Below are 12,856 nucleotides of genomic sequence, written 5' to 3' on the forward strand. Positions count from 1 at the left end.
AAGGAATTCTGCTTATACAATATGATATGTGGATAGTATTAGAAAAGATGTTTTATGCAGTACCATCCTCTCTACCACCATCCTGCTGCTCAAACCTTTTTTTTGCCAAGTGCTGTGATGTTGACCTAGGATTTCAAAGGGTAGGCTAGGGCTCCAAAATTAACAGTAGCTACAGACATCCCATATTCATGAATTTTCTGTCACTCTGGGCCAAGGATTGCATCATAGGAAGACAGTTCCCTTTCTAGTTTGCAAAATCATGAGTATTTCAGAAATAGGGACATATAGTAGCTGTATGGATGCCATTGTTTGCATCCGCAGGACAGTTTTGGAAGCCTGAAAACTGTTTTATCATTGTTGTATCAGTGATATTAATACTTACCACCTGCCTGAGCCACAGTGGGTAATCCCTTTGCTAATGTTCATTGCTGTACCACTGACAGTTTCAGCCTGCCAGTGTTAGTGGTGAGTCACTGAAGCACAACAACTCTAATTCTTTGAAGGATTACCCTTAAACTGATTCTTTATTAGGATTTGGCTGCGCTCTAGTTTCCGGGAACTCAGGCCTTTTCCTTTTCCTGCACTGAACTTCTCCCTGTCTTATCTCCTATACCTACTGTTTGATTTCAAAAATATGAAAATGTAGTGTATTTAATTCATGGGAATGTTTAAACTATTTCCTAGACAGCAATGGTTTTCTGTGTCAGACCATGTATGGTAACTGAAAGTCAATCTTAGTTGAGATGGAAGAGAAGGTCTCATAGTTAGAGGAATAGTGTTCATGATACAGTGTCAAGGGCAGGCTGGAACTGGGGACATGAGGATATTAGAAATGCTGGGCCTTTGAAGTACAAGGATATTTTTGACTATTTGCAGGATTCTGTACCAGTTCTTATCATGAGGACCAGTCATAAAAACCAGCTGGCATTGTCGCCTTGCTGTGGCTCAGTTCACTGGAGTTACACAGGCATCACATGTATTGAAGTTACTGTTAGTGGCTCCTAATACCTTGTATAGATAGAACTGTACTGTCACTTCTTATTACTTGTCAATTGTTAGCAGCTTTAAGGATTAGAGGAGCTCATGATGATGCTGATTAGGTTATATATTTATGTGGACTGATAAACAGAGATTCCTAAGTTAATTTGCTGTGTCTGTGGACTGAACTTGCCCCGTGTGAGTTCAGAGGTTGACCCAAACCAGCAATTTCAAGCTGTGTGTGATGTGTCATTCCTGTGCATAAATCCAAAACGTCAATCCTGAAATTCCCTGCTTGCTGTTGGAGAGAGCAGTCGTAACTGCCTGTTAGAAGACAAGCATACCTCTGTTTTCTGTTGCAGTGTAAGAACTGGAGGCAGACATCTGCTGGGCACTGGAACCTATGACAGGGGCAGGAGCTGGTGGCCTCCACACTCACCATGGTACCAGAAGAAACAGCCACCTCAGCAGAGCACAGCACTTGTGCTCCTGAACCTGGACAAGAGGCCAGCATTAGTGGTGTTGTCAATGACAATTTAACAAGTGACCCATTGTTTCCCCACAGCGGTGCTTTACTGAAGTCTGTCATGTCACAGGAGGCAATTCAGACCAGATCATTCTGACTTGGCCAGCCTCTTCTGATTCATTCTCTGCTGGTCTCTTCTTCACCAGTCATCCATCTTCCTTTGGCCCTGCAGCAGAAGAGACCAAAAGAGCTTCACCTTAGATTACCTAATGCTATTGTGGTTGGGAAGGCTTCTTGAGATGTCAGACTTGGTTTCAGCTTCTCTCTCCGAATCAACTAGAGTGAGTGGGGTTGCATCTTCTGACCTCTTAGACACTTGCCTTAGCTGTTGAACCTGCCCCAGAAACATTTGGGGCATTTGCAGCTCTCTTTTCATGAAAGGCCCTGCAGGCCTGTTCTGAAAACGCCCACAAAGTCAGGCACTACAAGTGAGGTCGGAGGGAGAACCACCAGATTTGAAAATCTTGATGTCAACCCAGGGCTCCAAGCAACTGAACAGCATCAAGACTTAGCAGGTTTTGCGCATGGCCACCTGCAGAAACTTAACATGCTAATAAGGTCAGGTACTGAATGGAATTTTTTATCATCTCATTGGTGCCTGAAAGCAAGACTTTAGTCGCTTAGGATGAATTGATCTCACCTGTCTTCACACGTCCACGGGGTAGATACCTGTGTCTGACTATGTCACTGCAGCCTTGCTTTGTATTCAGGGCAAAGAAACAGGCACATTTAGGGCATGATTCATCTGACCTACTTCACACATTTCTGTGAAACTCATCCTTATTATGGCATTTTAGTCTTTAAATCTTTGTGATTCTGAAAATGTACTGCCTATTAGTGTCTTTAAAATTACTTGTGAATAATCATGCTGTTACAGTAGTCAGAAGGATTCAATTAGTAGGCTGCCAATAACGTATTCATATTCTTCCTGCAGAGCAAAACCTTTCCTTGTGTCGAAGCAATTTGTTTTAATTTTGTTTTTCTACAGAAATTATTCAGAGGCTGCATGTGTGTGTGTTGGAAATTCTGACATGACTGTGGGTGTTGTCTTCTTTTGCTTCAGATAAACTTCGAAGAAGCATGCCTAACCTCGCTCGGATGCCAAGTACCCCCACCATTAACAGTAACGCTGGCTTTGCTAGTTCTCCAGTCACTGTGAGGAACAGCCAGAGCTTTGACTCCAATTTGCACGGAGCAAGTAATGGGATTTCAAGGATGCAGTCATGTAGTAAGTATCTGTGTTCTTCAGCTGCACACAAGGAATCAATAAAGGGGCAAAATACATGTCCTGGTCGCTGATCCTCTGCTTTATGAAAAATTAAGAGCAGACTGCGTTCCTCTTGCACCAGATTTTAATATAGCTCAGGATTTTCGAAGTTTCTATTTTGGAAAGGAAATCCTGCTGATACTGTTACGCAGTATTGAGAGTCTCATCACCTTTTTTTTTTTTTTCTTTGCCTGTTCATTATGTGCCAACTTTAAAACTGAAATTATAATAAGTAGTAGTAGTATAGAAGCACCAATAATGCAATTAATTCATATAAGCTTACAACTTTAGTTTTGATACTAGAATTGAAAACTGCTTTTCTTGGTAATTTATACAATGCTGGTTGTACAGTACACTGTATAACTACTACCTTAAAATACATGACTTCTCTCCTACTGTAGTTGAGCCATTTTCTTCCAAGCAAATGTGGTAAACAGAGGGTTATATCCTTAAGTGTAATATACTTGTTGAGCGGGGAAATTAAAATTACTTTGTAATTAGTTTAATTTAAGTGACTTCTTGATGGGGGGATGAAAGGAGTATTGATCCAGTGGATGTTGAATTATTAATATAGAATATGAACAAGATAGGTCAAGATCCAAACCCATCTTCTGTAGCACAGTGGTTGAGGTACTCTGAGGAGAAATGGAAAAAGTGGATTTCATTGGACACAGGCAGGAGAAAGGATTTAACTTATGCTTCCCATATCCTGTGAGGTTTTGGAGGGAGAAGTGGGCAAAATCTTTTCCTGTGGGTGCTTTCTTTCAAATTTGAGCAGAATTTACAAATGTCTTCAAGACTATTAAACCACATCTTTTCTGGAAAATATACTTGACTGCTGAACACATTTTTGTCCTGTTTGAATAGGAGAATGGAAGTAGTTGTTCAGGTTCCCACTTGAATTTGCATGGTGTGGTGCTGAGGGTTTATTTTTATTTACTATTAGAAATATATTTCTCTGTGTGTTTATGTATTCATATATGTGTGTATATAAAATGTGATTTTTCTGAAATAATTTTTTGAAAAACAATTCTAAGTGTCTGTGCTGGGGAGTTCAAGGAGCTGTGTTATGATGCGAGTTCCATAGCAATATATTGCCAGTATTTAATTCAATCACACATCTGTATTTTCTCCTGTGTCTTTAAATGATTTTAAGATGCCCTTTTTCAAAGACTTGAAAAAGGATTGGCCTGTGTGCGCTATGTTAGTCTTTGTGCTTCAGGCTTTTGACGGTTTGCTTTTGATATGTGGGCTCTGAAACAGATGTATGTCTGATGTACACCAGAGGGCAGGATTGTGTAGAAAATCTATATACAAAGCTTCTGGAACCCGAAGCATTGATTTTTAAGGTGATAGTTTAGATAACATCAGCCTTTGAATATACTGTTATATTCAAGACCTTTTTATAGCGTTTTTATACATAAAGCTTAGACTTCTGTGATGTTTTATAATGCTTTAATGCAATGTTCCTTAAACAAGATGTGGTTATTGCAAGCAACCTTATAAAAAATATAAATGATATAACAGTAATTAATTTATACTGTCATTAATTTCTCCTCTTAAAAACTCTAATTGCATAGGTGATATTAGTTTCATGAGCCATTACAAGCACACTTCTTTGGGAGAAAAAAGGATGAATATCAGGTGGGACTTTTATTCAGAATGGGGATGGAACAGGGTATGTTAGTTTAGTGTAGTATTACTGGAATACAGTATTGGATCCAAGGGGTTTTTCAGCAGTTTGTAATTAGCAAGTAAATTGTATAATGATGTATTTATCCCTACTCAGATCTATCTAAAAAAGAGCATTACTACCTGGCCTCATCTGTTGTGTACTGACCTTGTTACTTCCTTTTCTACCGCTCTTTACAGTTCCGTCGCCAGGACAGCTTCAACACAGAGTTCACAGTGTGGGACATTTTCCAGTGTCTGTCAAACAGCCTCTCAAAGCTACTGCCTACGTAAGCCCAACCGTACAAGGTGGTGGTGGTAGTAACAGCAGTAGCAGTATTCCAGTCTCCAGCAACTTGCAGTTATATTCTAACACTGGGATCCCAATGCCAAACAAGACTGCCAGTCAAGGGATTGTAGGGCGCAGTGCTCTTCCAAGACCATCGCTGGCCATCAATGGAAGTGGCATACCCAGGAGTAAAATTGCACAGCCAGTTCGAAGGTAGGAGTTAAACAGACCTCCTTTCCCTATGTGGATGACTTTGGGTTAGATTGTGGGTTGGTTTGTTTATTTGTTTTGGGTTTTTTTGCTGTGTTGTGTTTGTTGGTTGTGTGTGTTTGTTTTTTTCCTGCATATGAAGCTCGGCTATAAAACAGAAATGTTTCTAGCTCCCAGCGCTAAATCACTGACTGGGTGAAGACTTCTTTCCAGAAATAGCGATGGACAGTGCTTGCTGGTAGTTCCTAGTAAACTATGATAATTGATAGAGTGTAATCACATCTAAATCAGAATGGATTGGAGCCCATCAGTAAGAAACCAAAACAAATGGAAACCTCCTATTGTTAACATATATGGCTTGTGTTCCTCCAGACTTGTGCCAACTGCTATTTCAATGTCACAGTATGAGCAAATCTTAGAGTGTTCAAATAGAAAGAGTTGCACATCTGTTGCTGTAAATGGCAGTAGACTGTAAAAATGCAACTTGTGACATTACAGCATTTTAAGGAAGGAAATATCCTGGATATTTGTGCTGGTTGAACCAGCATCGTTTAAATTCCAGCTGGGAGACAACAGGCAAACAGGGAATCTTGGAGTATCACATACTTGCAATGAGCTATACTGTTAAGCAAATGCATTTTTCCAAGATAATTTAATCTCCAAAGGGTTATTTTTTTATTAGGGCAAGCAATAAAATAAGCTTGAGCAAAGAGACTGTTTTAATCACCTTAGCACAGCTGGGAGTTAAACTCTTAGCTGTATGTTCTGTGATTAATAGGTGATTAAGTTTCTCAAAGAGAAAATTCTATCAACTTGTGTCAGTTCTTCCAACTATTTCTTCCCCTGTCTTGTGAGAGCCCGCTGTGTGACCACCTGGTTTTCTGTGGGATGAACTGTTTAGCTCTCACCGTTTTTATGCTTTTCACTAGATACTAGCTAAATCCAGAGTAAGTTCAATTGCTCGCATTCTCTCTTTGGTTGAGTTACTCGGGGTTGAGTTACACTGATGTGACTGACAACAGATTTTTACCCACTGCGGTGAAACTTTCATAAAAGGCCGTCAGGTTTCTTCTTTGATGAAGACTGTACCATGAGATTTCTATTATAACCTCCTTTGCTCTCTGCTGGAACTCTGTTAGAGTTCTTTATAGTAGAGGGTTTTCTTTCTTTTTTTATTCTTTTTCCTTTCCTCCACTTCATGTTCTTCTGCAGAGCTCTTAAATCTTTCATAGCAACACGTGAGAGACTTTCTGGGCCATGAAGACCAGTCCTTTGCTATTTTGTAACTTTTCATACAACAGACAATATTAAAGAAAAACAAAATTAAGAGGTTTCAGTGGGAGGGTGATATACTACTCTCAACACTGTTTTTATTAGAAGCTGATTCAAGTCAGTAACAAAGCTTTTTATAGTCCATAAAGTCTACATCTGAAGTTCTTACCTTCAGATGTACCTTAGAATCATATGTTGTCATAGAGCTAGACCAACAATCCTTAGAGATGGATGGTCTTTGCACTGTGGGAATGACAAGTTTATAGGACTCTAAAAGCACAGGCAGAATCGGAGCTCATCCTACAGTTCTTTAAGACCCTTGTTTCATTTTATTTATGCTTGTGGAAAATAAAGACGGTTTCAGTTCATATGGAATTTGCTGGGAAGTAATTCAGCCTTCAGAAGCAGAGTTTCTCACTGTTGATTTTTGTCACTGTGGTCGTTTCTAAGGACTGGTTTTTCTGATTATCAGTTTAAGAGTATAGCTTCTTTCAGTATACTGAAAATTAAACAGTTGTTTTAGTGATGACTTGATAAAAAGTAGAACAGGTCTTTTGTTTTTTAAAAAAAAAAAAAATCAGATGTTCAGGGAGAATTGCATATTCAGAGCAAAGCTGTGTCTTCATACCTGTGCCCAGACTGTTAAGTAGCCAAGCTATATGTCTTTTAGATACTTAAAATAGGTTGTTACACACTTTATAAAGGGCCTGCATTAGGGAACTTGAGGGAGTGCTTTTGATAATTTGTAAAATAAAACTGTAATAGCCAAGATAGCCAACTTGGCTAAATATTAACTGCTTTTCTCCTTGCCATCAGAGATTCATGCATCAAAAAGCAGTGTGAAGAAATTTTAACAGTATAGTCCATCTCTAATTAGCCTTACAAGTGAGGCAGCACTTTTTTTTTATTATTATTCCTGTTGAATGGATTCATGCAACCTCCAGCACTTTCCAACTCCATGCTCTGGATTGGCAGATAGAGCTCAGAGGGTTGTGGTCAGTGGTGCAGAGTCTAGTTGAATGTCAGTGACGAGTGGTGTCCCTCAGGGGTCGGTAGTGGGTGCAGTCCTGTTCAATATATTCATCAATGATCTGGATGAAGGGATAGAGTGTACCATCAACAAGTTTGCTGATGACACAAAACGGGGAGGAGTGGCTGACACACTAGAAGGCTGTGCCACCTTACAGTGAGACCTGGACAGGCTGGAGAGTTCGGCGGAGAGAAACCTTACGAAGTTCAACAAGGGCAAGTGTAGGGTGCTGCATCTGGGGAGCAATAACCCCATGCATTAGTACAGGTTGGGGGCTGACCTGGAGAGCAGCTCTGTGGAAAGGGACCTGGGAGTCCTGGTGGACAACAGGAAAACCATGAGCCAGCAATGTGCCCTGGTGGCCAGAAGGCCAATGGCATCCTGGGGGGCATCAAGAAGAGTGTGGCCAGCAGGTCGAGGGAGGTCATCCTTCCCCTCTACTTTGCCTGGTGAGGCCACATCTGGAGTATTGTCCAGTTCTGGCCTCCCAGTTCAAGAAGGACAGGGAACTGCTGGAGAGGGTTCAGCAAAGGTCTACAAAGATGATTAGGGGATTGGAGCATCTTTCTTATGAGGAAAGCCTGAGGGACTTGGGTCTTTTTAGTCTAGAGAAAAGAAGACTGAGGGGGGATCTTATTAATGCTTATAAATACTTAAGGGGAGGGTGTCAGGTAGATGGCAACAGTCTTTTTTCAGTGGTGCCCAGTGATAGGACGAGGGGTAACAGGCACAAACTTGAATATAGGAAGTTCCATCTTAACATGAGGAGGAACTTGTTTACTTTGAGGGTGGCAGAGCACTGGAACAGGCTGCCAAGAGAGGTTGTGGAGTCTCCCCCTCTGGAGACATTCAAAACCCGCCTGGATGCCATCCTGTGCAACCTGCTGTAGGTGACCCTGCTCTGGCAGGGGGGTTGGACTAGATGATCTCCAGAGATCCCTTCCAACCCTGACCATTCTGTGACTTTTTGCAGACCTACCTTCTCACCTCCTATCCTCTATCTGCCAATCCTCTGCTTTCAATCCTTACCTAGGGGCACGATGTGAGGGGCAGCAACGACAGCTTCCCGTAGGGCAAGGTGAGCTGGGAGCAGAGTGGGACAGCCAGGCTGCCCCACAGGACCCAACCAAGAGCAGCACTGATGGTGACCAGGGTCAGCCAACAGTCCCAGTCTCCAGACAAGTCCACAATGACCCATCAGGCCCCAGCTAAAGCCAGGATGTCAATCAGCAGGTCAGGGTCTGGATCATCCTAGGTACCAGGCATAGACGTTACAGCAAGGTAAGCCAGCTCTGGAGATGTGGTGCGAAGCTTGCTTATTCCTACTTCCTTGCCCTGGAGCAAGTCACTGCAATCCAGCTGATGACAGGAAAGTAGAAAGGGACTGTAGACCCTTCAAAACTCTTATCTCAAACCGTGTGACATTGTACTGTGACAGCCTGTGCTTGTTTGAAACTGTTTTCAATGCTGCCACGCTGCCCTGTAGCAGAGATTCAGCTCTGGATACACAGCAGTATTCTTACAGTTATTTTCAACTTGGTTAATTCTTCTTTACCCTCTCCACTTTTTTTCCTGAAGGTTGTTAAACATACTTTCCTCTTTTTCTTTCTGGAAAAAAAGAAATGAAAGCAGCCGTTGCAGAAAATGGCAGAGGCAGGTTGTGTTTTATGACTCAAGTAACTGGGTTTTTATCAAAGAGAAGTGATCCCGCAACAAAGCGGAGCTGCACATAAGCAGCTTGGCTGAACCTAAGTTTAACCAACTTTTTTTACTTAGTGCAGTGTTTTTGCCACTAAAAAAAGCAGTTGTAGCAGCGAGGCGAGAAGCTGCTCTGGTGACTGCTTTTAACTTACTGACTCTGCCTGCTTTACAACATACTTCTGCCAAATGCCAAGGGCATTTGGAATGGACAGGAGGCATCAGTAACTCACAGAAAAAGCAGAGAAGTGTGAGAACAAGGCTTGAGAAGCAGTTTCACAGAATTAAGGTGCTGTTTTCAGTAAATTCTGGTCTACCTAAAATATGGTTGTGGCCAATTAGAGAGAGACTTCCTAATCACCAGTGAGTTGATGGTCAGATCAAGTCACATGCTTATTTTTCCTTTTTTCACTCTTATTTGAAACAGTTACTTTGGTAGTACCTGGAGGGTTTGGGAAGATGGTCAACATATGTTTTACAGTAAGTCCTCATTGATAAGTGAGAGATGCAGCCCGGGTGTGAGGGTGGGGGTCCAGAGGACAGCGAGTTCCCTGCAGGGGTGGTAGTACGGGAACTGGTGGCTCTCTGACTTTGGCTGTGGGATGGAAACACATCATCACTTGTCTGGATAAGAGGGTATGGAGCAGGACTTGGAGTTCTTCAACTGATAAGATCCCAAAATTCTTTACCATTAGTGCATCGTGTTTTTATAAGTGCTGTTTTTTTGATGGGCATGCTGAGCACAACTTTTTGGATAATATTTCCCATTAGATCTCTGCTGTCCATCCATATTGGAATATGTCTGCTGTCCATAGTGACACAAATAGGTTTCTATTGCCTTTAGCCCTGAAGAACGAGATCTTCTCATTTAGAGGGGTCTCATGCATCATGAGAATTATTCACGAAATTCCTTTTCACCAAACTTTTATCCTGCTAAGACCAGTAACAGTAATGGGGTCCCATTGGAAGTGGCCTTAATTTCACCTTAGATCTTTACATCTGCATTAGCATAGAGCCAGAAATATACCAGAGTGATGTCTCCAAGTGAGCCACAAAGCCAGTGTCACTGCAGAAGCAAATGATTTGTGTTACCTTGGTCTTTCATGTGAAATAAGATTTCCTTTGTGGGTTTTTTTGTCATTCTTTTAATACAGTTTTCTTCAGCCTCCAAAGCCACTTTCGTCGCTCAGCACGATGCGGGATGGAAACTGGAGAGACGGCTGCTATTGATGAAGGATACCCATCAACAGTGGAAAATAAATAATGTGGATTTCATTACCCAGCTGGCTGGGTAACAATGATTGGGAAAGGAGGGTCATACAGTATTATTTCCCCTGGGATTTTAATACGTAACCATCTATAATGCAATGTCATTTTTAAAAAATGAACATCTTATCAAATACTAAAAATTGCACTTAATCAGTTACCTGAACAGCTGCGTTGTTATCAGACTAACAATGGCAGTGTTGGCATTTGGAACTGGAGAAGGTATTATATATGTGCAAAGTACCAGAATATTTCCTTGGAGAGAACTAGGAGATAATGCTTTCCAGGCAGCTTTGCCATACTGAAATTCTGAGATAATTTATTCAGTGTAAAGGCACCACACATTTTATTTTGAATTTGGGGGGACTTATGTATGTGCTTGAATTTTTTTCTAGTGTTTCCAGTACATTTTATTTTGTATACCTAAGTTCATTTAAATTTGCCTGAACCTTGAACAACAGAGAGATAATTTAACTTTTCTGTGCCATAAATAATATTTTTGGGGTAATGTACTTTTTTAGTGCTAGGAACATATCTTAAAAAATGGTACCATTGGCAATACAAAGCAGTATATTTATGTTGCAGAAGCACAAAAAAAAAGTAGCATTCACTGGAAATTGCCATCCAGCTGGGTCAGCATGGTTTTGTTGGTCTTTCACCGTTTGTTCAATTGTTAATTTATTGTCATAGTGTCTTGTACTTAAAATGGCAGCATAAGTCACATTGCACTTACAAAGATACAGTGTTCTCTAAAACTACAGTTGGTTTTCTGTACTTTATTACAAAGAATAAAATTGTAACATTTTATTAACAATTACTTATGGAAAATGAGGTTTTAATGCGAATAAATCTTTTTGATAGATCTTTTACAAAATCCAGTTGCACTAATCAATGCTTTCTTATAATGGCATATGACTTAATATTTGATTACAACTGTGTATACTGCTGTTTTGGAATGTTTCAGAAATAAAGAATCTATTTCGGCAATAATGCAGTTCTTGAGTGTGCAATGTAAACATTGTCAGAATTTAGCATCTGACATCTACTTAGCTCCTGAAGTTTTTATTACTTAGCATTTGTAAAGATTGTGCTGGATTTTTGTGAATAGTAATTTTTTTAAATTGTTATGAAGTCGTAGTATGCATAGAAGACAAATATGTATTTAAGTCAGTCTTACTATGATCTTAAGAATTTTTTTCAATTTAATGTTCAGATTCCGCAAGTGCAAATGTGAATTGCAATGGGAAACAGATTGTGTACCAAGTGAGTCTTTTGCCCTGCCTCTGAATTTGGTCGAGGACCTGGTTTTCTTAAAAGGGCAAACTAAAATAAAAAAACAAAGGAGAAGTATTTAGTGGTGAGTAAAACCTTGATTACACTGAGAAGTGATTGTACAGTAGTGCAGTAATATCTCTGCATGGCATAACATTGTAACAGAGATAAACAATTCATTTTTCACACTTCAGTTCTTTTAATCCAGTTAAAATCCATTTCTTTCAAAAAAAACCCCAGAACTGTTGAAGAGGTATCAAGAAGTACTCCAGCAAGGAAGTTACCTCCGCACAGGTAAGTATTTGTCCTGATTTGAGGCTCAGCAGGAGTGCTTCAAACTCATCTTGTTCATAAGAAGCTTTAATTGGAGGAAGTTACTGCTGATTAAAGCAATTGGTCATTTGTGGACAATCTCTGTCCTCAACAGTTTGTCACTTACAGATTGAGTGTGGCAGGGGTGCAGAGCCATCTCTGGGGGTGCTTTGCTATTTACCTGTGACAAGGAGGGCTGCAGAACCTCCCAAATTAATAAGCCTCTCCTGGTTTCTGGTGCTAGAGAACCCATGGGATCTTTTTCATAACAGATGGCTGGAGACCAGGGGCAATGGTTAGCTTCTGCTTATTGCTGGTTGTACCAGCCCTGGCCTGAGCTGTCTCATTGCTCTGATTTTATCCCTGTTCCTCCACTATCTGGAACATCACTGCCCCACATTACTCTGAATTTTTGAAATAGGTTGCAACTTTTGGAGGTAATACTGAGTTGTACACTGGAGGGCAGTATATACTTTGAAAATGCTTTCCTTTTAGTAGCTAAAGCTTTTCCCAGGCTCTTGGTTTGAACCCAGGGCATATATTGCTTCCCAGTGTTGTGTATGTGTGATTATAACATGTTAAAGGAAGGTGCCCAACTGTTTGTGATTTGCATTTTTAAATTTCACACTACAAAATGTGTCATTAACTGGAGAGCCAAGCATTTTGGATATGATGAACTCATTGAGAAGATGCAGTTGTTTCTCCCTCTTTAATTGTCCTGTTCCCTTACAATACATTCTTTCATCGTGTCAGGAGTTGGTAACATTATAGCTTTGCTGTTTTGAGTGTTTTTGTCAAGTATCTGTCACATTGGATGCCGTCAAACTTTTGGAGGAAACCCAAGGTATAAGCAACTCGGTCTCTTCTACACTCCACCAGTCAACAGAATGACTTGTTTCAACCACAGGTGGTGGTACTGTGGCTGTTTGCCTGTAGCTGGGTGAGCTGGCTGTGTCCCATGAGATCAGCATCGACGAACCATGTAGTACTGCATCATGCCCAAAGTGTCACGTATTTGACCACAGTCTCACTGGGAGCAAAATGTGGAAAACCATTTCTGTAATG

The 12,856-nt window shown here is 40.7% G+C and overlaps 1 protein-coding gene across 3 annotated transcripts in view; it reads left to right on the forward strand.

The window, feature by feature from the left end:
- SLAIN1 (SLAIN motif family, member 1) overlaps positions 1-11,194 on the forward strand; it is a 52,654-nt gene extending 41,460 nt beyond the window's left edge. For all 3 annotated transcript variants that reach the window (XM_009894023.1, XM_009894024.1, XM_009894025.1), the window contains 3 exons: positions 2,568-2,732; positions 4,644-4,944; positions 10,096-11,194. In XM_009894023.1, the coding sequence (XP_009892325.1) occupies positions 2,568-2,732; positions 4,644-4,944; positions 10,096-10,171 (542 nt within the window). In that variant the 3' untranslated portion in view covers positions 10,172-11,194. The remainder of the gene's footprint in view (positions 1-2,567; positions 2,733-4,643; positions 4,945-10,095) is intronic.
- Positions 11,195-12,856: the final 1,662 nt, after the last annotated feature.

This window comes from Charadrius vociferus, unplaced genomic scaffold (assembly GCF_000708025.1).
Source record: "Charadrius vociferus isolate BGI_N301 unplaced genomic scaffold, ASM70802v2 scaffold11, whole genome shotgun sequence".
NCBI lineage: Eukaryota > Metazoa > Chordata > Aves > Charadriiformes > Charadriidae > Charadrius > Charadrius vociferus.